The 21,856-nt window shown below is 47.9% G+C and overlaps 1 protein-coding gene across 1 annotated transcript in view; it reads left to right on the plus strand.

Moving 5' to 3' along the window:
- Window positions 1-162: 162 nt before the first annotated feature.
- ATP6V0A1 (ATPase, H+ transporting, lysosomal V0 subunit a1) overlaps window positions 163-21,856 on the plus strand; it is a gene marked incomplete at its 5' end in the record, with an annotated part of 23,639 nt that continues 1,945 nt past the window's right edge. Inside the window, 18 exons of the mRNA XM_010085017.1 lie at window positions 163-260; window positions 752-880; window positions 3,775-3,878; window positions 4,696-4,822; window positions 6,091-6,173; window positions 6,827-6,920; window positions 8,162-8,374; window positions 9,061-9,211; window positions 9,432-9,571; window positions 9,958-10,115; window positions 10,562-10,652; window positions 11,430-11,548; window positions 11,829-12,045; window positions 12,649-12,756; window positions 15,204-15,311; window positions 15,927-15,944; window positions 17,788-17,905; window positions 18,352-18,523. Of these exons, the coding sequence (XP_010083319.1) occupies window positions 163-260; window positions 752-880; window positions 3,775-3,878; window positions 4,696-4,822; window positions 6,091-6,173; window positions 6,827-6,920; window positions 8,162-8,374; window positions 9,061-9,211; window positions 9,432-9,571; window positions 9,958-10,115; window positions 10,562-10,652; window positions 11,430-11,548; window positions 11,829-12,045; window positions 12,649-12,756; window positions 15,204-15,311; window positions 15,927-15,944; window positions 17,788-17,905; window positions 18,352-18,523 (2,248 nt within the window). The remainder of the gene's footprint in view (window positions 261-751; window positions 881-3,774; window positions 3,879-4,695; window positions 4,823-6,090; window positions 6,174-6,826; window positions 6,921-8,161; window positions 8,375-9,060; window positions 9,212-9,431; window positions 9,572-9,957; window positions 10,116-10,561; window positions 10,653-11,429; window positions 11,549-11,828; window positions 12,046-12,648; window positions 12,757-15,203; window positions 15,312-15,926; window positions 15,945-17,787; window positions 17,906-18,351; window positions 18,524-21,856) is intronic.

Below are 21,856 nucleotides of genomic sequence, written 5' to 3' on the forward strand. Positions count from 1 at the left end.
GGCTCCGGGGTGTGCTGCCTCCTTGAGAGAGCTGTCACCGGGGACGGGGGACCTTGGAGTGGGAGGGGGAAGAGTTCACGGCCACTGCTGGGGCCAGGGGGAGGTTGTGGTGACAGTTTGACATTGAACTGTCAGTTAACATTAACAGTGTTGTCTCTGCAGGATTTGTTGAGAAGGAGATTAAAAAAGCAAACATTCCTATCATGGACACTGGGGAAAACCCGGAGGTGCCTTTTCCACGGGACATGATTGACTTGGAGGTAATGATGTGTGCTGAGGCTCAAAAAGTATTTGACTCTAGACGGAAACAGGGGAATTATCTCCAAGGGTAGATAGCCGGTGAATTCAGTGCAGAGGTGCATCCACCACCGTCCCAGCTGCCGCTCAGAACGCTGGCTCTGCCGGCTCACAGCAGGCTGATTTTGATTTGTTTTCCCCGTGCATTTGTCCAAATGCAGTTAGAACTGAAAGTACTTAAAATAAATTTCACTGGTTTAAATGAGTCAAAAACTGCTGGAACTGCATGGTTCATGTGGTGTGTCGTCAAGTTTATACGTGTTTTAACGACACAGTGAAGAACACTGGGTAAGCTCTGGCTCCGTGAGCCGTCGCAGGCTGGAGACTATCTGTCATTGTGTGCAAATCGTGTGGGAGTGTAACGTGTGTTCCCTCCTTTCCTGTTTTGATAGAGTTAACAGTGTGTATTTGTGGAATTGATTTACGTCCTTTTTCTTCTCTTCCCATCTTATAGGCAAACTTTGAGAAAATTGAAAATGAGCTTAAAGAAATCAACACAAACCAAGAAGCTCTGAAGAGGAACTTCTTGGAGCTGACAGAGTTAAAATTTATCCTGCGTAAAACTCAGCAATTTTTTGATGAGGTCAGAATACCGGGGGCGGGTTGACACTTGGGGAGCTGATTCTTCTCCCACAAATTACCATTTTTATCCTCAAACATATTTTTAGTTGCTCTTTTGGACAGCAGGGTCATTTTTATGCTTGGTTTAAGAAAGCTTCTGAAATTATTTTCCATTTTTCATGCAGTACACATAGCTGCCCATGATTTACCTCTTATGATGTTATTTTGTTTGTCTAAAAATTGTGTAAAATAATTAAGGTGCTAGTAGCTTTTAAAGCACATCAACAGACCAAAAATTTGGTGCTACCGTGAGCCCTTTCCTCAGTAGGGGAGAGTTTCTTTGGCACGTATGTGGGGAAGCAGTCAGGCCTCGCTTACACACAGAAATTACAACGAAGCTTAATTTCTCTTCAGCGTTTGGAATGTTATGTGGAGATTACTTGTTAGGTTCATAGTACAGACTCCACTAAAGTAATAGATTTATTTATTTATTTATTTGAACCTTTGATCCAACTTGAGGTTTTCAGAGGGAAGTTCTGGAGCAAAGCTGCCGTTTAAAATCTTCAACATTTTGTCAAATACAAGCTGGGCCAGAAACTGGCAACCTGGGAAGAGCTGCTCTGGTGTAATTCATGATGCAGACACACGGCCTGCAAGGGAGAAGATGTCATCTCTCATTGTAAAGTTCACGTGTCTCAAGGTCTGGGCAGTTTTCTCAAGGAGCTCCTTTTCTGTTTTTCAGGACAGTAAGGATGTGTTGTTGTGAGCACACGTCCTGTTTCCTCTGATCCAAGGTTTTGATCAAAGAGTTCCTATGAGTATGGCTTCTGGTACTTCAGAGGCTGTGATCCAGTGGAGCTGGGCTCCTGCGCCCTTCTGACCGTTTATCTGACGGTTTGGGGTTTGGTTTTCCGGGGCAGGGTGTCCCCTGTTCGGGCATTAAGGTTGCTCCCGTGCCAGCACAAGTGTGAGTCCCTGTTGACATAGATCCTGCTGCCAGCGCGGTCGGTTGGTGGGGCGTGGGGTTGGTTTCAGTACAAAAACTTCGTCTTCAAGTGTTGAATGTTCCCTGAGGAGTCGCTGGGTCTCCTTGGCCAAAGAGCGTTAAGCTGGTGAGCTGTGGCTCAGCTGCACCGAGGTGCCACTGCCTGCCCAAGGCCAGCTGCTGCTATGCGCTTCTTTATCAATTGCTGTCCTCCCTGGTGAGAGCTGCCTTCAAGCACAGTCTGATCACACTGAATTTAAAGCTCAACGTCAATTTTCTACTGAAACAGTCTAACGTTGGGTCACCCACAGAAGGGAGCTCGTGTCAGACTGAAGTGAGCTGGCCCTGGGAGGTCTGGATACGTTCCTGCTCCTGTTTGATGGCTGCTTTCTGTGATAATAGAACAAAACACGACAAATAATATGTACGGCTGTAAGCAAACTGGGCAGCTCACGTCTGAAGTTCAGTAAAACGTAAGTGTTGGAAATTTAAAACGTTCCAGTTCACACTGTGAGCAGCAAACAGCCGCATGAGAGATCCTGGCTGGCCCAGGGCGCCTGAGCCCTGTGCAGCTGCTTGTTGTCGGGAAGCAGCAAACACTTCTTTCTTCTGCTGTCGCTGGCACAGGACCTTCAACACTTGAAGACTTCAGGAGCTTGTTTCTGTGAATAACACGATGAATGACCGGCTGCACGAGGAATGGCTGGCTGGCCAAAGTGCTGCACACTCGGCACTCGCTCTGCTCTCCGGAGCTCGAGCACTGGGGGAGGGAGGTGGCAAAATCTTTCACCATTTTCGTCAGAGCAGCCATTCCTTGGGTCAACACGCCACGTTGATGATTTTGCTCCTTTTCTCAGTCTTCTTGTCTTTGCTTGTGGAGAACAGTATGAGCCGGAGACATTTCTCTGGACGTTTTGCCTAGAGTGTGAGCGTAAAAGAAGACTGGAAAAGTCACGGTTAATGGCATGCAGTCCCCGCCTCTCCTTCCTCTGACTCTTCTGCCATCTGCTTTTTTCTGTTTATTTTGCATCTGTCATTTCTGTCTGGGCTCTGGGTTAATACCTTAGGTGCTGACATGAATCCTTTTCAGTTCTTGTGAAAATTGGTTTTTGATTTGTTGGTGAGCTGGAGAGGGCTTGACTTGTACGGCATCGTGTGTGGTGATCCAGGGCTGTTACAGGGCAGAATGAGCATCAGGAGCAGGGAGAACAAACCTTTTTTTCAGTCCTTGAGATTCAAGGTGCTGATCTGGGTGACCAATAAGCAATTTAAAAATGCCTAATGATGAAAGGTCCACATTCTAGCTACTGACGTGCAGATGCTTGGGTTTTTCCAATCCTGAATGATCTGATGTAGTAAAAAATGCTTCACAATAATGATGATATTTCACTCACTGCTGGTGAAAAGCTCTGATTCAAAATAAATTTCCTAGAGTCTTGGGTTTTTTGCACGGTAGCTGAATAGCTCTCTCATTTCCACAGTCTCTCGATTTTTTTTTCTGTTAAATCTTATGACACTGCTTTAGTTATCCTTCCATGACCAGAGCCGATGTTGCTGTGCCGTGTCCCTTCTAGCAAGGGTGTGGCCATTAATTCAGAGTCGAGGAGATATTGAAGAACAGAGGACTTTGTTAGGCAAATAATCCTTGTGTAAGAATGTTCTTGTTTGTAAAGCTGGTCTAAAGTCTTCAGGCCATTCTTGTGTGGAAGCTTTGCCGAGCCATTCCACTCTTCCTCTTGTTTTTCTCCTTCCTTGTGTGATTCTTGCTGTCTTCTCCATCATCTAGTTCCTCTTTCTGCTGTATAATGTTCCTTCTTTGTTTTTCTTTTTTTTTTTTTTTTTTTTTTGTCTCCCCAAACTGTCTCCTGGTTCCTCACTCCCTGCATGCCACTAACTGGTTTCATTAGATATTAATTGATTTGTGAATTCAGGCTGAATTGCATCATCAGCAGATGGCGGATCCAGACCTGTTGGAGGAATCCTCTTCGCTCCTGGAGCCAAGCGAGATGGGAAGAGGTGCCCCGCTGCGACTTGGGTAACAGCGCTTCGTCCTTTCTTTTACCTGGTGTTAGCGTTGCTCACCTTCAGCCTGTGGGATCAGCAACGCCTTGAGTGCAGTCGTGGAACTTTCCGGACTGGCACATCAAGCCGATGAAGGCTGATCTAAACCCAGCTGCTGGTCTCTGCTCTTGTCCTGTGCACGTTAACTGCCCTGTTCACGTTCGTGCTTCACATATTTCTCTCTGCATAAAAACTGATCCCAGGCTGCTCCTCGTACATCTGTTCTGGTTGCTTTTTTGGGCATTCCGAGCTCCCACAGCTTTGCTGAAACTAGGAACTACTGTGGGCACATAATACTCTGAAAAAATGGTATAGTTCTGTATCCGCTTAATTAGCTGCTTCCAGGCTCTCTCTCTGTGTGATTTTCATCAGACGTAGGGGTTTGAGCCGGTGGAGTCTCCTGGAGCCCGTGCCTAGAGCGTAGTCAGTGGCAGCCGTGGCTGCTGTAATCCTTGCCATGCAGTGTGCCAGGAACCTACTGAAGCGGAGACTAGCAGGCCTAGAAACTGTATGTCTAAATGCATTTATTTCTCCTTTAACTAGTGATTTTTTTTTTAAATCCTTGATTTCATTCTGTTCAAAGGCGTCTCTAGTGCTGTAGCGCAGTTGGTTTTGTGTTTTTATCTCTGTGTGTTTTGAGGACCTTCCATTTTGCTTAACGAACTAACTTCAAAAGAAGATTTTTGTAGCTTTCAGTCTGGTGCTAAACTCCAGTTGCCACCAGTGGTTTGGGTGTTGGGCTTCGTGCTCTCTGAGGTGCAGAGCTTACGCCTGTGTTGTCCCCTGTACAGGTTTGTGGCTGGAGTGATCAATCGAGAGCGAATCCCCATGTTTGAGCGCATGCTGTGGCGAGTGTGCCGAGGGAACGTGTTCCTGCGTCAAGCAGAAATTGAAAACCCTCTGGAGGATCCTGTGACGGTAAAAGGAACTAGTGTTCTCAGGAGCAAAGCCCTCAGATGTGTACAAGGGTTTGCCCGTAGATCTGAGCCTCTGTCTCTCAGTGAGATTTGTGTTGTGTCCCTTCACAGCACCTACTCGCAGCCTCTGTGGCTTTAGTGACAAATGCTTTCCTGTTTTATTAAAACAAAAATAGTGGGATGGATGGTGGATGCTATTGAAAGAGGAAAAACAACTCGAAATTTGGGCTGCAGCAGGGCGTAGTTGCTTCTCTGGCACAAACTACCAGTGCAGCTCCCGTGTGCAGCTCTGAGTGAGCAGCAGTGCTCCTTTGAAAGAGGATCTTCTGGGCGTTATCGGTGTGGAACAGCTGTACCTTGAGAACTCTGGACTTGGACCTTTCATTTTTTTCTTAAGTTGTAAGCAATTTAAATATCCACCTGAGAATTACTGTCTTTATTACGGATATAAACAGTAAATGTTGTGTCCTCTTTGCTCAAATCAACGGGCCATGCCCAAACTTCAGGAACTCTTGCTCTTATCCAGTGAACAGAAAGGCTGCACGTAGGCTGCGCTGGCACGGAGGCAGAAGCGTCGAAGCTCAGCAGCTGCCTCGTTGTTTCTCGTGTCAGGCTGGCTTGTTCTCTTGTCCCACCGACTGCTGGTGTTGACCTGTGGAATTATCTATCTACTAGAAGGGACTTTGTTCTTATTGTGCAACACTTCCTTAAACTGAGGTTACACCTAATGTAATTATTCCTGAAACATTATGTTAAAATTTCCTAAGTAAGGTAGAACAATAACTTGTCAACAAATGCAGGAAAGGGGACCCGGCTCCCAGCGTGAAAACAGCTGCACAAAGAATGTGCTGTTGGCCTCCCTGGAGAATAATCAGCGTTGGTAAACTCTGCTCTGTCTTGTTTTCATTCACACTTCAGCTTTTTGCTGGGTTCTGTAGGTGAGCTGGCGGCAGTAAGCGCTGATAAATATTTCATTGGATCTCTGTTCCTTTGGAGGTGTTCCTGTTTGCTGTGTTACACAGAATAGGTAATAGATCATGGAGAACATTTTGCTTCAGTAAAAACAGGTACAGTAGGGGTATTCTAACTGAGGCTAGGGAAGTTGCTCTCCTTGTGACCATTTCGGTGGTGTTCTCGACTCGCTGTGCAGATAGGAGCTCTGGGTGAGCAGGTTCAGAGGAAGGAAAGGCAGGACTCTCTGTAATTCGCTATAATGCTAATTTCTGTAAAGACCCGAGCTCATACAGCACACTCTCTCTTCTGTTCTAGGGGGATTACGTGCACAAGTCAGTGTTTATCATCTTCTTCCAAGGTGACCAGCTGAAGAACAGAGTCAAGAAGATCTGTGAAGGGTATGAAAGTCTTACAGCTGGGCAGCTCTCTCAAATATTTGAAACACATTGACATGAATTAATATCTATGTTTTTCAACTCCTTATTCACAATGACTGTAGGAGTACACACTCTGACAGCAAATAAAATATACCATAAGTAGCTGAAACTTATTTTATGGTCAAACTAGCCACTCCCCAAGCCTGTAATGCTCAAAGCAGATGACAGCTTTGCTAGAGAATGTCTGTAAACAATGGAGGTGACGTAGTGAGCTCTTGGACAGACCCAGTGGGATGTCAGCGGGTGATGTTCTCCCAGGGGAGACCAGCAGTGACTGCTTCACGCAGCAGCTGCGTTGGCATGATAGCAGCACCCTGCCCTGGGATGGCTGATCAACGTCATGACAGTGCCTTTGAGACGCTGTCAGTGCAGGGAACAGAGGATTTTCTCCCATTTCCATTTTCTTAAGCATTCAGCTTCTGTTTTGGCCTAAAGCAGACTCCTGTACCCGCTTGATGTAAAGACTGAAACTCTGCTTGGCAGTCTTTGCTGATGAGAAGCTTCTTGTAAGGTGCTTCGTGCTTTATTTCTGTGTTCAGTCTCAGCCATCTGTTTGCCTGACTGGTTTATCTTCTCTCCATCTTTGTTACTGAGGTGGCTTGCATGTCTTTCAGATTCCGTGCCTCCCTCTACCCCTGCCCAGAGACACCACAGGAGCGGAAGGAAATGGCTTCTGGTGTCAATACCAGAATTGATGATCTTCAGATGGTAAAATAACTGGGGTCAATGCCCTTTTTTCTCTTTTTCTTTAGCGATATAGTTGAAAACATCTTTGGATCCTATGAAAACAGGAGAATTTTTGGTTGTCTTAGATGGCCATATTTTAAGGTCCAGGTAGCTTGAGACCAGCAGCTCAGCAGTGCCTGAAGATGTTTGGAGACTGTCTGCTCGGTTGTTTTCTCTGTCAGGGTTTAGGGTCATGGGGTGGTTTGATCCTTCTGGAGGGCTGAGCAGTTGATTACATACCTGTAAGTACAGCATCGATAGAGAACTACATGCCAGGGAGCAGAGAGGACTATGCCTGTGTAAGGAGAGACTGTGTTTTCCAGCTCTGAAAGCATGCTTGTATAATGGCTTGTTTCGTTGGCAAGAACTTTGAAAACATTTAAACTTATTTCCAAGTTGAGATAGTAATGCTAACTGAAGCTATTCTTTTTTCTGCCTGTCTTTGTATTTCCATGTTGTGCTGTCCTGAAGAGATTCTGCTTTACAGCTAATCTCTTGTGCAGCAGCCTGGGTGTTGGTGAAAAGTAATCAGCACACAAATCTGCTGGGTAGTAAGAAAAGGTTCAGAAACTCGAAGGAAAAGCAGTTGATTTTTGAATGCTAATTTGATACAGAGACTCTCAAGCTGGGAGTTGTGTAGTGCAGCTGTTTAGTAATTTTAAAGTGGACAAGAAGTCAGAAGTGAGTTAACTAGTGGGATTCAAAGCTGCATGTGCCCTGTGTCCTCCCTTTCCCTTGAGTCTAAGATTTTCCAGTGTGGAAATCTGACTTGGCCCGAGTTAGAAATGTTCCAGTTGGAAAACACCCTCAGTAGAAAACACTTTCTCCCTTTTCCCTTCAGTAAAAAAGGTTGTAATCTTTGTGTGTTTTCTTAAGGCAAGGTACACCTCACCTCGTTTGTAGAGCTCTTCTCTGCTCTTTTAACCTGGGTGGAGGAAAAACTGTTCTTTGTGATCTCTGAACAGTTCATTGTTTGAAATACCCGCTGACCTTGGAGTTGGAGCAGGAAAGTAGCCAAAAAGTGTCCCTGCAAAGAAGCCTTAAGGGCTTTTAGCAGAACTAATGAGTATGGGGACTAGAGCACACACGGCAGGCATGTGACAGTCTTGTGGCCGGGATGGGGCAGAGGGCTGTTGGTCAACCCTGTTCTCTGTGCGCTTGCTTCTGTGTCTGAGGTTTGGCTGATGATTTTGCCTCATCTTTATCCCACTTCTCTATGAAAGGTGCTGAACCAAACAGAGGATCATCGCCAAAGGGTTTTGCAGGCAGCTGCTAAAAATATCCGTGTCTGGTTCATCAAAGTCCGCAAGATGAAGGCCATCTACCATACCCTGAATCTGTGCAACATTGACGTGACACAGAAGTGCTTGATTGCTGAGGTCTGGTGTCCCGTTGCTGACCTCGATTCCATCCAGTTTGCTCTCCGGAGAGGCACCGTGAGTCCCTGCTGCTGCTGGTCGGGGAGACCAGCGGCTGTCAGCAAACACCGCATGGATTAATTGGTTTTTCCAAACTGCGAGTCTCTGAAAACCATCCCTTTGGGCTGGTTGAATCAGTCCTTGCAGAGGACGGTTCATTTAACATGCAGAAATCACAGCCTGTAGATAAGCTTTGTGACAAATGCATTGTGTGTTGAAGTTCAGGAAAATGCTGCCATGGAAAGGCATTTCCCTGGGGTGGAGTCCTTTGGTGCTGACCTGGCCGAGCTTTGCAGTCCCGCTGTTTGGATATATGGTGGGATGACTGGAACGAGCTATCCAGGATATTGGCCAGCTCACCCTCTGCTCAGACAGATGATAGGGTTGGGTGTCTTGAAGTCCTTTCATCTGTTGTTTTAAAAAAACCAAACAAGCTCTTGCATGAGTTTTCTTGTCTGTCCTGATTAGACAATGTTCATCCTTACTACAAGTGCTTCTCTTCCTGCTGTGCAGAGGGGAGAGCAGTGGAAACTTGGCAGCCTTCCTCAGCTGCTCACGTACATTTCTTCTTAATGCAAGCACGCTGCAAAAATGCAAGCTCGTAGTTTTCCAAATGCTAATGGGAAAGTAGAGTTTTACTCTGTCCTTCAGTGCTCTGAGGATGGGTTTTCTAATCTTCCTTTTTTTTTTTTTTTTTCAAACAGGAGCACAGTGGATCCACTGTCCCATCTATTCTAAACAGGATGCAAACCAATCAGACCCCACCAACATACAACAAAACTAACAAGTTTACTGCTGGCTTTCAAAACATTGTTGATGCTTACGGCATTGGGACCTATCGGGAAATAAATCCAGGTAAATTCATACTTACAGAGGTCCAAGCTATCTGAATTTTTCAGCCGTGATGTTTCTCTGTATTGTCTATCCTGTGAACATTTCTAATAGAGTACTTAACACCTTTCAGAATTCGGGGAAAAGCTTGGGAACTATATTGCTAAATTGCAGAAATTGTGCTGTAATAAATCTGGGCTTGCTCGAATACAGTGCGTTGTGAGTGTCATCTTGTCTCTTACAGCACCGTACACAATCATTACCTTCCCCTTTCTGTTTGCTGTGATGTTTGGAGATTTTGGCCACGGAATCCTGATGACTCTCATTGCTGTCTGGGTGGTGATGAGGGAAAGTCGCTTTCTGTCACAGAAGAGTGACAATGAGGTAAGTGGCAGGTCATGCTGAGCTTCACATTAAAACACAGGGCTGCAGCTTGGTTTATTCACACCTTGAGTTGACAATGCCCATTACTCTGCACTGCCTGGTTCCAGACTCGTGCTGCCAACTGGGGGCTTGCGGTGCGATTCATCCTCTCTAGCTAATCACAGACTCTCCAGGCAGGCACGCTGCCTGTTTGTATTCAGGTTCTGTTCTGCAGCGCTCCCTCTTGCGCCCTTGATCCCTGCCGTGGGGAAACAGAGACTTTGGGCTTTTAGTCCCTATGGCCACTGTCATTTGTCCTGCAGCTGACTGATTTTACTGCTCTGTCTTTATGAGAGACCTTCCTTGTTCTCATGGACTCTCTGTTCCTTTGTGGTTTTTTACACTAGATGTTCAACATGGTTTTTAATGGTCGGTACATCATTCTGCTGATGGGACTGTTCTCCACCTACACAGGCCTCATCTACAATGACTGCTTCTCCAAGTCTCTTAATATGTTCGGTTCATCGTGGAGCGTCCGGCCAATGTTCTCGAAAGGCAATTGGTCGTGAGTAGATAGTTGGTAACTAGATAAAGAGTGATGGCGATAAGCAGGCCACTTCTCTTTCCCCACTGTCCTCCCAACTCGGGGAAAAAAAAACTTCTGAACTCGGTCTCAAGTAGAATTGAAAGAGGATGTGAATGTGATATCTATCAAGTTTCAAATCAGCTTTTTTTTTCCCCCAGAAAACTTTTCCCATTTAACACCTTTCTCCTCGTATACATAGCAAGATTCCTGTGCCCTGCATCCTTCTGCCTTGTGACACTGAGTTACAGGTCAAGAGACAGGCGTATTATTCATTCAGAAAATCTCTAGGACCCCGCAGGAATCTTAAAGTTCTCTCAATTTGAGATACTCCTTGCTCTCACAAGGGAAGAATGTTGTTAATTTTTACAGAAAGAGAACAGCATTACTTGTGTTAATGTTTGTGTCATCTGCTTACACCCAAACAGAGATGCCTTGCTTGAGACCACTCCTCTGCTTCAGCTGAACCCCGCTATTCCGGGGGTGTTCAGCGGACCCTACCCCTTCGGCATTGACCCGGTAAGAGCTCTTCCTTCCTTTGCTGGCCTCTGAGAATATCCCCTGTCCAGTTCACTGTGAAAGATTTCCACACCAGCCATTCCCTTAGCAAACTCTCTGTCAATGTTGGAAATGCTCCTGAACGATAAAATTAATTCAGGTCAAATTGAGATGCTAGACTGAGGATAGAGAGACTTGTTCTCAGGTCCGTGAAGGGCTTCTTTCTCACCCTCTCTAACCTGCAGCATTTTCACCAGATCTGGTCAGACTTGCCGATCAGTTTATAAAGATACTTCTTTACCTTGGGGAAAGTTATTTCTCTCTTTCTTCAGTCAGTCTTGGAGATGTAAGTTTCCAAGCAATCCTGCTGTTTTCTATTGCCAGTAACGCTTCTCGAATGCTGTTTGGAACGTTTGATGCAAACCTTGCGCATGTTCCACATTGAAGAGGAAGTGCAGGAAACCGTAACTGTGTGGAATTGTCCATTTGAGTGGATAATCGTATTTCTTTTCTGTCGAGGATACAGCCCCTTTTCCTGCAGCTGTTGCCTGCCATAAAAACAGTTTGGCTCCTGCCCTGATGGTGGGATCGGTTGCTGTAGGACTGTTCCTAGCAGAAAAGGTTGTCCGCTCGCTTCCCCGAGACATATCTGTGTGACAAACACATCTTTAAACAAACCTGCTCCTACAGCCTCGTGCTGCCTGGATGGCTCATACTGTTTAGCTTAAAGTGAACGTTTTCATTCTCCTCTGTTCTTCTCTTCCTGGGTCTTTGGCTGACTCGTGATGTTTTCCACAGATTTGGAATATTGCCAACAATAAGCTGGCCTTCCTCAATTCGTTTAAGATGAAGATGTCTGTGATTCTTGGCGTTATCCACATGCTCTTTGGTGTCACGCTGAGTCTTCTCAACCACATGTGAGTGCTTTGGGCTGTGTCTCTCGGGGTGGGGTGAGGGGGGGAGCTACTTTGGATGTGGTGTGTGTGTTAGTTTAAGGTCCAATACAGTCCTTTCTGTCTGCATGTGGAGAACTGTGTGTGTCAGGTAGTTACTAAGTCCCAGCTGTTGTCGGAATACTGAGCCCCTGCAGTTTTGTTCCAAAGATGTTCTTCACGTTCTCATTAAAAGTTTCTGCCCTGTGTATGCCTAATGCTAACCAAATGTAATTTTATACTCTCCTTTTTTTTTTTTCTGTAGCTATTTTAAGAAGCCACTGAACATATACCTTGGATTTATTCCAGAAATTATTTTCATGTCGTCACTGTTTGGATACCTTGTTATTCTCATTTTCTACAAATGGACAGCCTACGATGCTCACACGTCAAAGGATGCACCGAGCCTTTTAATACATTTTATCAACATGTTTCTGTTCTCCTACGGTGATACCAGTAATAAGATGCTTTATAAAGGGCAGGTGCGTGCTTTTGCTAGAACAGGATCAGAGATGCTGCATGGTATTAGTCTTTCATTGACCTTATAATACTTGTGAAATCAAGTGTGAAACTATTTTTCTCTGTGATAGAGGAAATGTGGCTCCATTTCCAAAGCCTGACACTGTGTAATGTTGAAGAAGGAGGGAATGATCCCTAGACCAGGAATTTATATCGCCCTGAACCTAACTGTGGCTCCAGGACATTTGGATCCAGACTAATGGTGATTAGGAATATTGTCCTGCGTCTGTAGCATGGTGCCTCTCAGCTTAGCTGAGGCAGTAACGCCATTTCCCCCCAGCACTGTCAGACATCTGCCAAACTGTCATTCCGTGCAGAATCTTTTGGATTTCTCCTTAATCTAAACCCCTATCAGCGTTACAGTCTGTGTGCAGTCAGATGGGGCACCTGCAAGCAGGCATTAAGCACAGCGCATCGTGCTGTTACAGGGAGAGGGAGGGACAGTGAAGTGTCCACGTACTCTGGGAATGCAGTCATTTGGTGTTGCGTGAGCCCTCGTGCTGGGTTTGTGTGTTTGGTTGAGCATGGACTGCCCCTGAATCATCTGAGACTTGTTTCTTTTGCAGCAAGGGCTCCAGTGTTTCCTCGTGGTGGTGGCACTCCTGTGCGTGCCGTGGATGCTGGTAGCTAAACCCCTGGTCCTTCGCCATCAGTATTTGAGGAGAAAGCACTTGGTGGGTGACTCCCTCTTACATTTTCAATATGAAAACTAATTATGCTGGAGAAGCGATGTCGTCCGGCTTGATCTTGGGTCCATGGGTTCACACGGTGTTGTGACCTGTGAAACGCTTCTGCATGTTCCTAGGCACTGAGGCAGGCGGGTTTTACTGGAGACAAAGCATTGCCTACCCGCTTCTCGGATCTGGATCCAGCATCTAACCTGCTGTTAAAAACCCTTGATGTTGGTAATGATGAAAACAAGGTGTCCGGCTTGGGCTTTGTCAGCTGGTTTAGGAACTCTGTCTTCCTAGTCGCTGAGGGTACCTCTGTGCCTTTGCTAGGCTGACAGTGGGAAAGCAGAGATGTAAGCTGATTACTCTGCCAGCCAATTAAACTATCTTTGTTAAAGCAGTTTGGATGGTAAAAAATAACAATTAAAAGGAAAAAAAATAGACTTACGCAGTCATTATGTGAGAGGTTGTCTTCTGGGGTGCTCTCTAGGTTCCCAACTGTACTGTAAAGTATCTGTATGTAAAATGCAGGAACCTGGCACACGTGCACTGAGGAGACTTGACAATTCTCCCTGCATGTATGGCAGACAGCTCTTAGGATGTTAAGTCAAAGATCAGTTCAGTTACAGACACTCCCTCTCCCTTCTCTGACCATCTTTCATCCTCCCATGTCCCCTCCATCCGTCTCCCTTTCTCTTTTTGTTTTCTTCCTCCTCCCTTTCTTTTCTTCCATCCACCATCAGGAAGGGCAGCCCGTGGAGGCCCAAATCAGCACAGTCCCGAACGAGCAGGCACTAGAGGCAGCAGCGGCTGCAACAGTGAGTGGACTTAAAAATCACCTGATGGATTGAAAGATGGGAGTTGGCTTTCTATCTAATTATCGAGAGAGCATGGAATGTATCTGAATTTCATAAGTGAATGGCAACTGCACCTTTAGGGTGAAAAAGACTTTCTCTTGGAAAGAGCAAAGCTGATCAAAAACTGATACATTCTGGAGCATCTACCAGGCTGGAGGATAATAGTTCTGTGTGCACAGAATGCAGCTGTGCAGGAGTGCTGCTGAAATCCAAACCTGCAGAGCAGCACAAGAATGCCTTGCTACTACCTCCCCCAAGTTAAGTTCCCCTTTTTGCCTTTTCTTGCATATTTGTTTAAGATAGATTAGGATTCTTCTCAGTGAAGCATTTCTGTTTGCATTATGTGTTCCCAGACATCATGTTTACATGGTGGCCTCCCAACAGCTTCATATCAGTAACTGCTGGATTTTTGACACCTGTGCTTTTGTAGACACTTAGACTTGAAACTATTATGAAATGGTTGCACAGAAGTGAGCCTCTCAGTAGTGGTTTTTTCCTACTTGTGTCTAAACCTATAGACAGCCCTTTGCTGCTGAAGCTTTTCAGGTGGAGTGAAGATCGCAGCAGCTCCCCGGACTTTGGCCCTTCCCCAGCACTGCGCATTTCAACTGGGTTTTAGTTCTCAATGCTGCCTGTCCGGGGTCTTCTTTCTGTTTGTGGCGTTTCCGTTTGCCTCTCTGGGTGGGTCAGGCTCGCAGCTCTTAGTTTGCAGTACCGCAGGTCAGACAGGAGCAGTTTCTGCCTTTGGAGCGTCTGGAGGGAGGCAGACATGGTGCTGTGCGGTGACAGCGCTGCATGCCGGGCAGACATCCCGCTCCGGTGACGTCCAGCCGGCTGCGCTGTCCGATGCGCGTTTGCAGAGAACAGAGCTCTGCTCCAGGGCACTGTCCGATGGCCGACAGGTCTGTGTGTCCATTCCTGGCGGCAGGGCGGTGTGGGGACAAAGCCTGCCGTAAGCCAGATGTTCGCTGTGCCGTGGTGACAGTTGTCCAGGGAGAGGAACCCCGGGCTCGGTCGCCATCTCGACTCGGTGTGCAGGGTGTTCTTTTCTGTTTGGAGTGCAGCGGGATAGGGAGTGAGGGTCAGACAGAGAATGTCAGAGCAAATGGCTAAAAAAGGAACAGCTTGCACAACGTAGAATTTCCAAGTAAGGGAAAGTCTGATTTCCTGTGTGCGGGGCTGTACGCCTGGCGCTGGTGGCAGCGAGCGTGTGTCTGTGCTCGTGTCAGCCCGTTCTGCTCTGGGTGCTGCTCCGTGAATCGTTTGCTGACAGCAGCAGTGGTGCTTCGGTGCTTGTCCAGCAGCTGCTGAGCAGAACGTTGGTCTGCTGCATGTCAGAGATGTGCCTTTTGCTGCAATTACTCTGAAGAAATGTGTCAAGTGTTCACTCAGACAGACCTTTTTCCCCAGCCCTAGCAGGAATCAGCATCTTTCCCGTCCAAGCTGGGAAACAGAATTGTACAGCTGGCTTAACCTGGGCCTTAATATTTTGTTTCCTTCTGCGAGCTGCTGCTGCAGGTGGAGTCGTACGAAACACGCTCTTGCAGTGGAACACAAACAACACTTCTCTCTTTCTTTTTCTGCACGTGTTAGGGAACGCACAACTTTGGTGGGATCCGGGTGGGAAACGGACCGACGGAGGAGGATGCTGAGATCATTCAACACGACCAGCTCTCAACCCATTCCGAGGAGGGGGAGGAGGTAAGCGCCTGCTCCCGCTCGGGCAGTGCCCTTGGCAGCAGAACGTGCTGGCCTCTCCATGGCGGTTGCTGATTGCCCCAATGTTTAAAACTACGCGGCAATACTCCCAGTGAAGGGTTTTCATAGCAGTTTTCATACAGACTACCTCCTGGCCTTTCCCAGGACTCCAGAAAAAGCAGGGTGAGGTGTGGCTGTGTTTGTCCCATGACAGAGAGCCGTCATCTCAGGGGCTGCACAGGCAGGATTGCACAGTCCCGGGTGCCGTACGCAGCTCATGCTCTGGCTGAGGTGCAGCGCAGTTCTGCTGCTTCTCCCGTGCCAGCCGAAGGCTGGGGGCTGCCTTTCTGCAGCAGTGAAATCCTGTTTATATTCGTTTTGATTGTTGGGGGTGATTAATTGCTTTGCCTTACCTCTGGTAGAGGAGAAAAAGGAGTCGATCTCATGCAGTTTGGGAGTATTCTGATGGCTCTTAGTTCCGCAGCAGCATCTCACGTCTGCCGTGCGTGTGATGCTTTACTGCTTTAACGTGTCGTGTTTAGGGGGGAATGATTGAATGTGTTCGTGATTAATGTTGTGATCGAGACACCGCACTAAATGTGAACTTATGTTTTCAAGCCTACGGAGGATGAGGTGGTAAGAGCCCAGCCAGCTTGGCATCCATGTGTACCTGGACCATGTCCCGTTGGTGTGAAGCACATGCTGAGTTAGACATCTTGTGTCACGACATCTTGTTTTCCAAAAGATGCAGCTATCTACCCGTTACAGGCCATTTTTAATTCTTCATGCATACATACATGCCCATTAACAGACCTTTAATTCCTTCATCTATACAGCTTGTTTGTCTTACCCCCTGTCTGCAGTCCTCTTTTACCGGGAAGGCTGTTAAGCTGGAAGTCTGAAACTGAAAAGTTTTTGCTTTTAAACTTCTGAAGAAGACTCCTTTGCATTATGTTGTGTCTTTGGTAATTCTGAACTGCAACAAACTGTTAAAGACTTTTTTTTTCACAAACCATTTGCCATTTTAAGGATGATCCTGGTTGTTGCCAGTCACCAAACACAGCAACACCAGTCCAGTTTTATCCAGTGCAACTTAACGGACTGTTATCTTTCTGTAAAAGAGAAGCTCTGTCCTGAGAAACTGCTCATTCGTAAACACTTGTAACAAGTGTGAATATCAAAGAAATTGTTTTTTAGGAATACTCATGCAGGATTGACTGTAGGTTTCAGCACTATCAGGTAACCAATTTTATTACAAAAAATAGAGATGCCGTGAAACTGGAGTAGCTTCACAACAGAGATGCTGTTGTGAATTGCTCTCAGAGTGGTTTTGCGCAGAGATCTATTATGCGTAGTCCGTCTAGAATTAAGGGGGGCGCAGAAGCAGCGTGATGGGGTACCTGTTAATTCTGTGTATCGCTAATCCTGTGAAAAATGCCCAAAACTACCAGTCCCTACCAGTCCTGTGCCATAGTGATCCTGCTGATTCTCCCCTCCATGCACAGTGGTGACTCTCGGGCGGTTACAGCACACGGCTGTGAATTGTCGTTGTTTAAACATTTATCACATTCCCCTGATACAGCCGGACTTGCCTGTGTGCTGGAGGTGGTGCTGCTCACCAGGCAGGCTGCACCAAAGAGCTCCGCAGTTCACATGCTGTGGAGAAAGAATTAGGCTTTTGACAGCTAATTTACCTCAATTGTTTGAAATATTTATTGCCCTGGATATACTAGGGGAGAAATAAGAATATAAATAGCTTTCTGTGCATCCTTAGAGCATTAGTCACTTGATGTGTTTAAAACATCATGTTCACTTAAATATGAGCAGTTTCTGAAGCATGGAGCAAGTCCAAAATGCAGGGAATGCTTTCCCAAGCTGCAAAATAAGAAGCTGTCCTACATGGCAGACTTCCTTATAAGTTCTTTTATTATTTAAAAAAAATTACCAAGACACACAGACTTTGCCAATGAATGGTGCACAGATGTCACTTTCCAAGATTGCTTTGTGCATTGTTTTTGCTTTCAAAAAGGGCAAGTTCATATCTTGCAAAATGCTCGTGTTGCTCCTGTAGCAGAGGTACGTACGCAGTATCCGTCTGGAATACTGTCTCTGTTTTTGCAGCAGTATATGCAATTTACCGGTGAATTCGTAGGAATACAGTCTTGCTGCCGAACCGTCTTTTGCTGGCAAAGCCCATGGCTGAATTTGAAGTATCTGACTTTCATACACCAGAATGTGAAAACGATAATATTCCAGCTGCCGCAGTGAGCTGTCGTTCTACAAAACCTCCCCAGACAAGATAATTTATTTTTCAGTTGTAAAACTGACGTGCTAAGCCAGGAGAAGACGGTATCAGTGCCTAACTTGAAACACGATGTCCTTGGTCGTAGCACCGGGCAGCATGCCTGTTGTCCCCCGCTGGCCAGAGCACCCTGCCTGCGGGCTTGCAGCTCCCGTCATGTCTGTGCTCTCTTTGCAGTTCGACTTTGGCGACACCGTGGTGTACCAGGCTATCCACACCATCGAGTACTGCCTGGGGTGCATCTCCAACACCGCCTCCTACCTGCGCCTCTGGGCTCTCAGCTTGGCCCACGCGCGTGAGTATTCCGTATGGAGCAGGGGTTTGGATCCATGTCTCCGATCGCCCTGGGCAGGCGGTAGGTGAAAGCCAGGAACGTGAGGAGCCTCCCCGGAGCTCAGCCGTCGAGCGCTGCTGGAGAAGGACAGAGCTTGCGTGCGTTAGCTGGGAGCGATGGAGTCTAAGCACCGGTGACTCCTTGCATGGTGCTCTTAAAGGGAGGGATGGAGGTGGAAGCGCTGATTAAAGCAAAGAGCTGCTGCACACGGGCTCCGCCTGCACTGCACGACAGCTGGAGGCAATGTCCTGACATATTTGGCTGCAACAACTCTTTTCCCTCTTAAGTTTCCCACCTCATTGTAGTGGGAGTGTGTTTGACTTTTTGCTTTGTAACTAAACCACAACAACCTTCCCTTCCTGTTCACGGCTCTGACGCGAGCCCCCTTCTCCCTTTTCTCCCGGCAGAGCTCTCGGAGGTGCTCTGGACCATGGTGATCCACACTGGCCTCAGCGTGAGGAGCCTGGGTGGGAGCTTTGGCCTCTTCTTCGTCTTTGCTGCTTTCGCTACCCTGACAGTAGCGATTCTGCTGGTCATGGAGGGGCTGTCTGCCTTTCTCCACGCTCTTCGCTTGCACTGGTGAGTTACTGGAACACACAGAAACTTCAAAGCTCTTCAAAGAGCAAGAAAAGGGATGTTATCTGGACTATGCAGAAGTGTCATCTTCTAGAAATCGTATTGACCCTTCCACAGGAAAGCTAAGGCTGTAAAATGGGGGTGGTGGGTAACCCAGAGCCAAGATCAGACACGTTCAGGTTTGTGGGGTGCCACAAATCTACCCAAACACCTAAGTGTCCTACAGCAGATGTGCTCTGGCAGCAGAAAGTCTTTAAAAGTGTCGGAGAGTTCAGTGTTGTTTCTAGTGACACACCGCGCTCTCCCGATCGTATGCATAAACATGACTGATCTCTGCTTAAAACCAAATTGGACCAAAGCTTTGTGAGCAGCGGGAAGGGAAGGTTGTGCTAGATGGACGAGTGTGCTTGTGGCTTTCAGTGGGAGGTTTTTGTTCTGCTTTTTGGTCTGTTGCTGGGTTCTGGTGTTTGTTTTCCTGAGTGTGCAATAGCTGCTGACGGTAGTTCCCTTCACGTGGTCTCGCTCGTCTTCATTCCGACCCCGCACTGAACAGGGGCAGCTTCGCCCGTCGGCCCTTTGGGGTGCTGGGGAGTCGGAGCTGCTTCTTGCTGGTCTTGCTTATTGGCCGATGGTTTGAGAGCCCCTTTCCCACAATTATTTATCCCTGTGGACACAGACAGCCAGTACACAAGAGTGAATTCCTCGCTGGAGTGCTCATCGCTTTCTCTGCACCCAAGTGTCGGAAGTGTTCGAGAGCTTTCTCTAGTCCGTGTGTAAGAGCGCTCATTGTTCCACTTCAGATTCCCTGGTTGGGACACTGGTGGATCAAAGGAGCGGCTGGGAGTGGGTTTTGCTCGCCGAGGATTCTCTCCAGCCTGAAGTGTAGGAGAGTGTGTCTGTGCCTCTGCTCCGGACAGTTCTGGTTGCTGCCACCTCTGCAGGGAGTTCCTTTCCTGGGAGGTCAGGGGAACAAAGTGAGGTCCTGTGAAGTTCACAGGGAATATTCTGTCCTGCTTAAACAGGAGGAAAAGGTTGTGAGCACTTTTTAAAAGTAGTTCTGCAAGTGAAAAAGGAAGCCAGTGCCTTTAAACAAACAAACAAAAAATCAGCTGCCTTGCACTTCTGGGGACAGAAGAGTTTGTCTTTTTGCCCTCCCTGGGCAGCCTGTGGGGCGCAGGCTGGGGTGTCCCGGGGGGCTGGGTCGTTGTAGCTGCACCCCGGGATTCGGGGGTGTAGCCATCTTGTGCCCAGGGAGCCCGTGGGGGGCTGCTGCTGAAAATGGCTGCGGGATGGTGCTGCTGTTTTTCCTGGCATCCAGCCTACAAATCCTCATACCAGCCACTGGAGAGCTTCTTGCTTGCTGGCTGGTGTTTCCTCATCCTCGACCCGCTGTGGCTGCACCGGGGCGAGCAGGAGCCCCGCCGGTGTCACCGCCGTCCGAGCAGGAGGAGCAGAGGGCAGCGCTCTGCCTCGGTGGGTGGTGGGTGTGATCTGCAGTTGCTGGGGAGTTGGGGGATTTTCACAGTCGTGCTCCTCTGGAGCGCAGCGCTGCCTGGCACAGCTCTGAGCTGCAGCAGATGAACGGCTCTGAATCCCTTCTCTTCTTGGCAGGCTCTGTGTTTTCCTTTTTACCCGAGATAAGATAAGGAAGCGTGTTTTTCTGGAGATACCTGTCTTGTGTTAATGGTCACGGGCTGCGTACGGATACCACTGGTGGAGCACCTGGAACAAGTGGGAGCTGGAGGCTGCAGTGCAGCCCAGAGCTGGCTTTTCATGTTGCCAGGCCTTTACAGGGTGATGAAAAACTGTCTGGAACTGTGTCCAGGGCAGAGGCGTGTCACTGAAATGGCAAACAGAGAGACCCTGGTGGGAGCAGCAATAAGCAGGAGGGTCACTGGTGCTGTGCAGAGCGGTGCAGGGCACTTGCTGCGGAGATGGAGCTGTTCGTGAAGTGCTATTTTTCCTAAACATATGTTTCAGACTTGTAAAACTTTAATATACATTGTCTAAGAGAAACTCTGTTCAAGCTTAGAGCTGAAAAGCAAGTTTAAGGCAATATTTCAGACAGCAGGCAGTGTGCTGGAATGTTTTGGGGTTTGTTGGATTTTCGTTATCATGGTGGAGAGGAAGGCACCTGCAGTTATTCAAAAGAACACACTGTTAACATTCCTTTTTGCTTTTGAACATGAACTCAGGATGTTTCCAAGGGGAGGTGTTCCCTGTTTAGAAGGGAGGGAGGTCAAACCCAGCTGTCCTGGGAGGAGCAGATGGGATTTTCTGGCTGTGGGAGAAGTCACCTATCAGGAATTCTGAAGGTGTGGGTGGTTCAGCCTTCCTGGAAAGGAGGAGGAATTCAGCATGTGTCTTACTGGTGGGGAGAAAAAGCACAGATTGTTCTGTGTACTCTGCCTATCGGTCCCAAATGAGGAAGATTTATTTTGTGCTTTTTCAGAAAGTATGCATTCTTCTAGCAGGCTGGGTTTTTCTGGGGCATTCTGGGTGGAGGAAGCACTCTGAGTGCTGCCAGGACTGCAGGCGTGTGTGTCGGGGGTCTGCTGGAGCTGCCCGAGCGATGCCTGGCACTGCTCACTATTTCCAAGGACATCCCCAAACGAGCTGAGCCCTGCGGAGGCGGCGGGACGGACCGGAGCAGTGCTCTGGGCAGCTCCGGGGCAGCTGCGGGCAGGGAGCTCACACGGTGGCCGTTGGGTTCCGAATGGCAAAGCTGGCGAGCACTGCGGGTCTGCCAGGGACACCGAAATAGATTTCAAACACAACAGACACGGTCAACCTCAAACAACCTGAGGAATAAGTAAAACGCAGCACTCACGCAGCACAGCGCGGACAGCTGATCTCGGCTGTAAGCTGAGCGTCAGCTGCGGGCAGGGAGCTCACACGGTGGCCGTTGGGTTCCGAATGGCAAAGCTGGCGAGCACTGCGGGTCTGCCAGGGACACCGAAATAGATTTCAAACACAACAGACACGGTCAACCTCAAACAACCTGAGGAATAAGTAAAACGCAGCACTCACGCAGCACAGCGCGGACAGCTGATCTCGGCTGTAAGCTGAGCGTGGGCAGCAGCCCCCCTGCCCGGCAGAGCGCCTGGCCCGCGCCCCTGGGGGGGAGTGCTGCTTTCCGAGAGGCGTGGGTGTGCTGGCGTGGCATCCCGCTCACCATCCAGCCCAGCTCCCCACCCGCTTGCCAGAATTTTATTTTTCTTTGTAAAGGTCATGAGCCACAGCTTGTCTGCAGTGCGCCCCGGAGAGCACGCTCCTGCTCTAAAAGGCAGCTGGTCTGTGAGCACGGGACAGAACGACCCACGGGGCGGCGTGTGA

The sequence above is a fragment of the Pterocles gutturalis genome, unplaced genomic scaffold, assembly GCF_000699245.1.
Source record: "Pterocles gutturalis isolate BGI_N339 unplaced genomic scaffold, ASM69924v1 scaffold27580, whole genome shotgun sequence".
Taxonomy (NCBI): Eukaryota; Metazoa; Chordata; class Aves; order Pterocliformes; family Pteroclidae; genus Pterocles; species Pterocles gutturalis.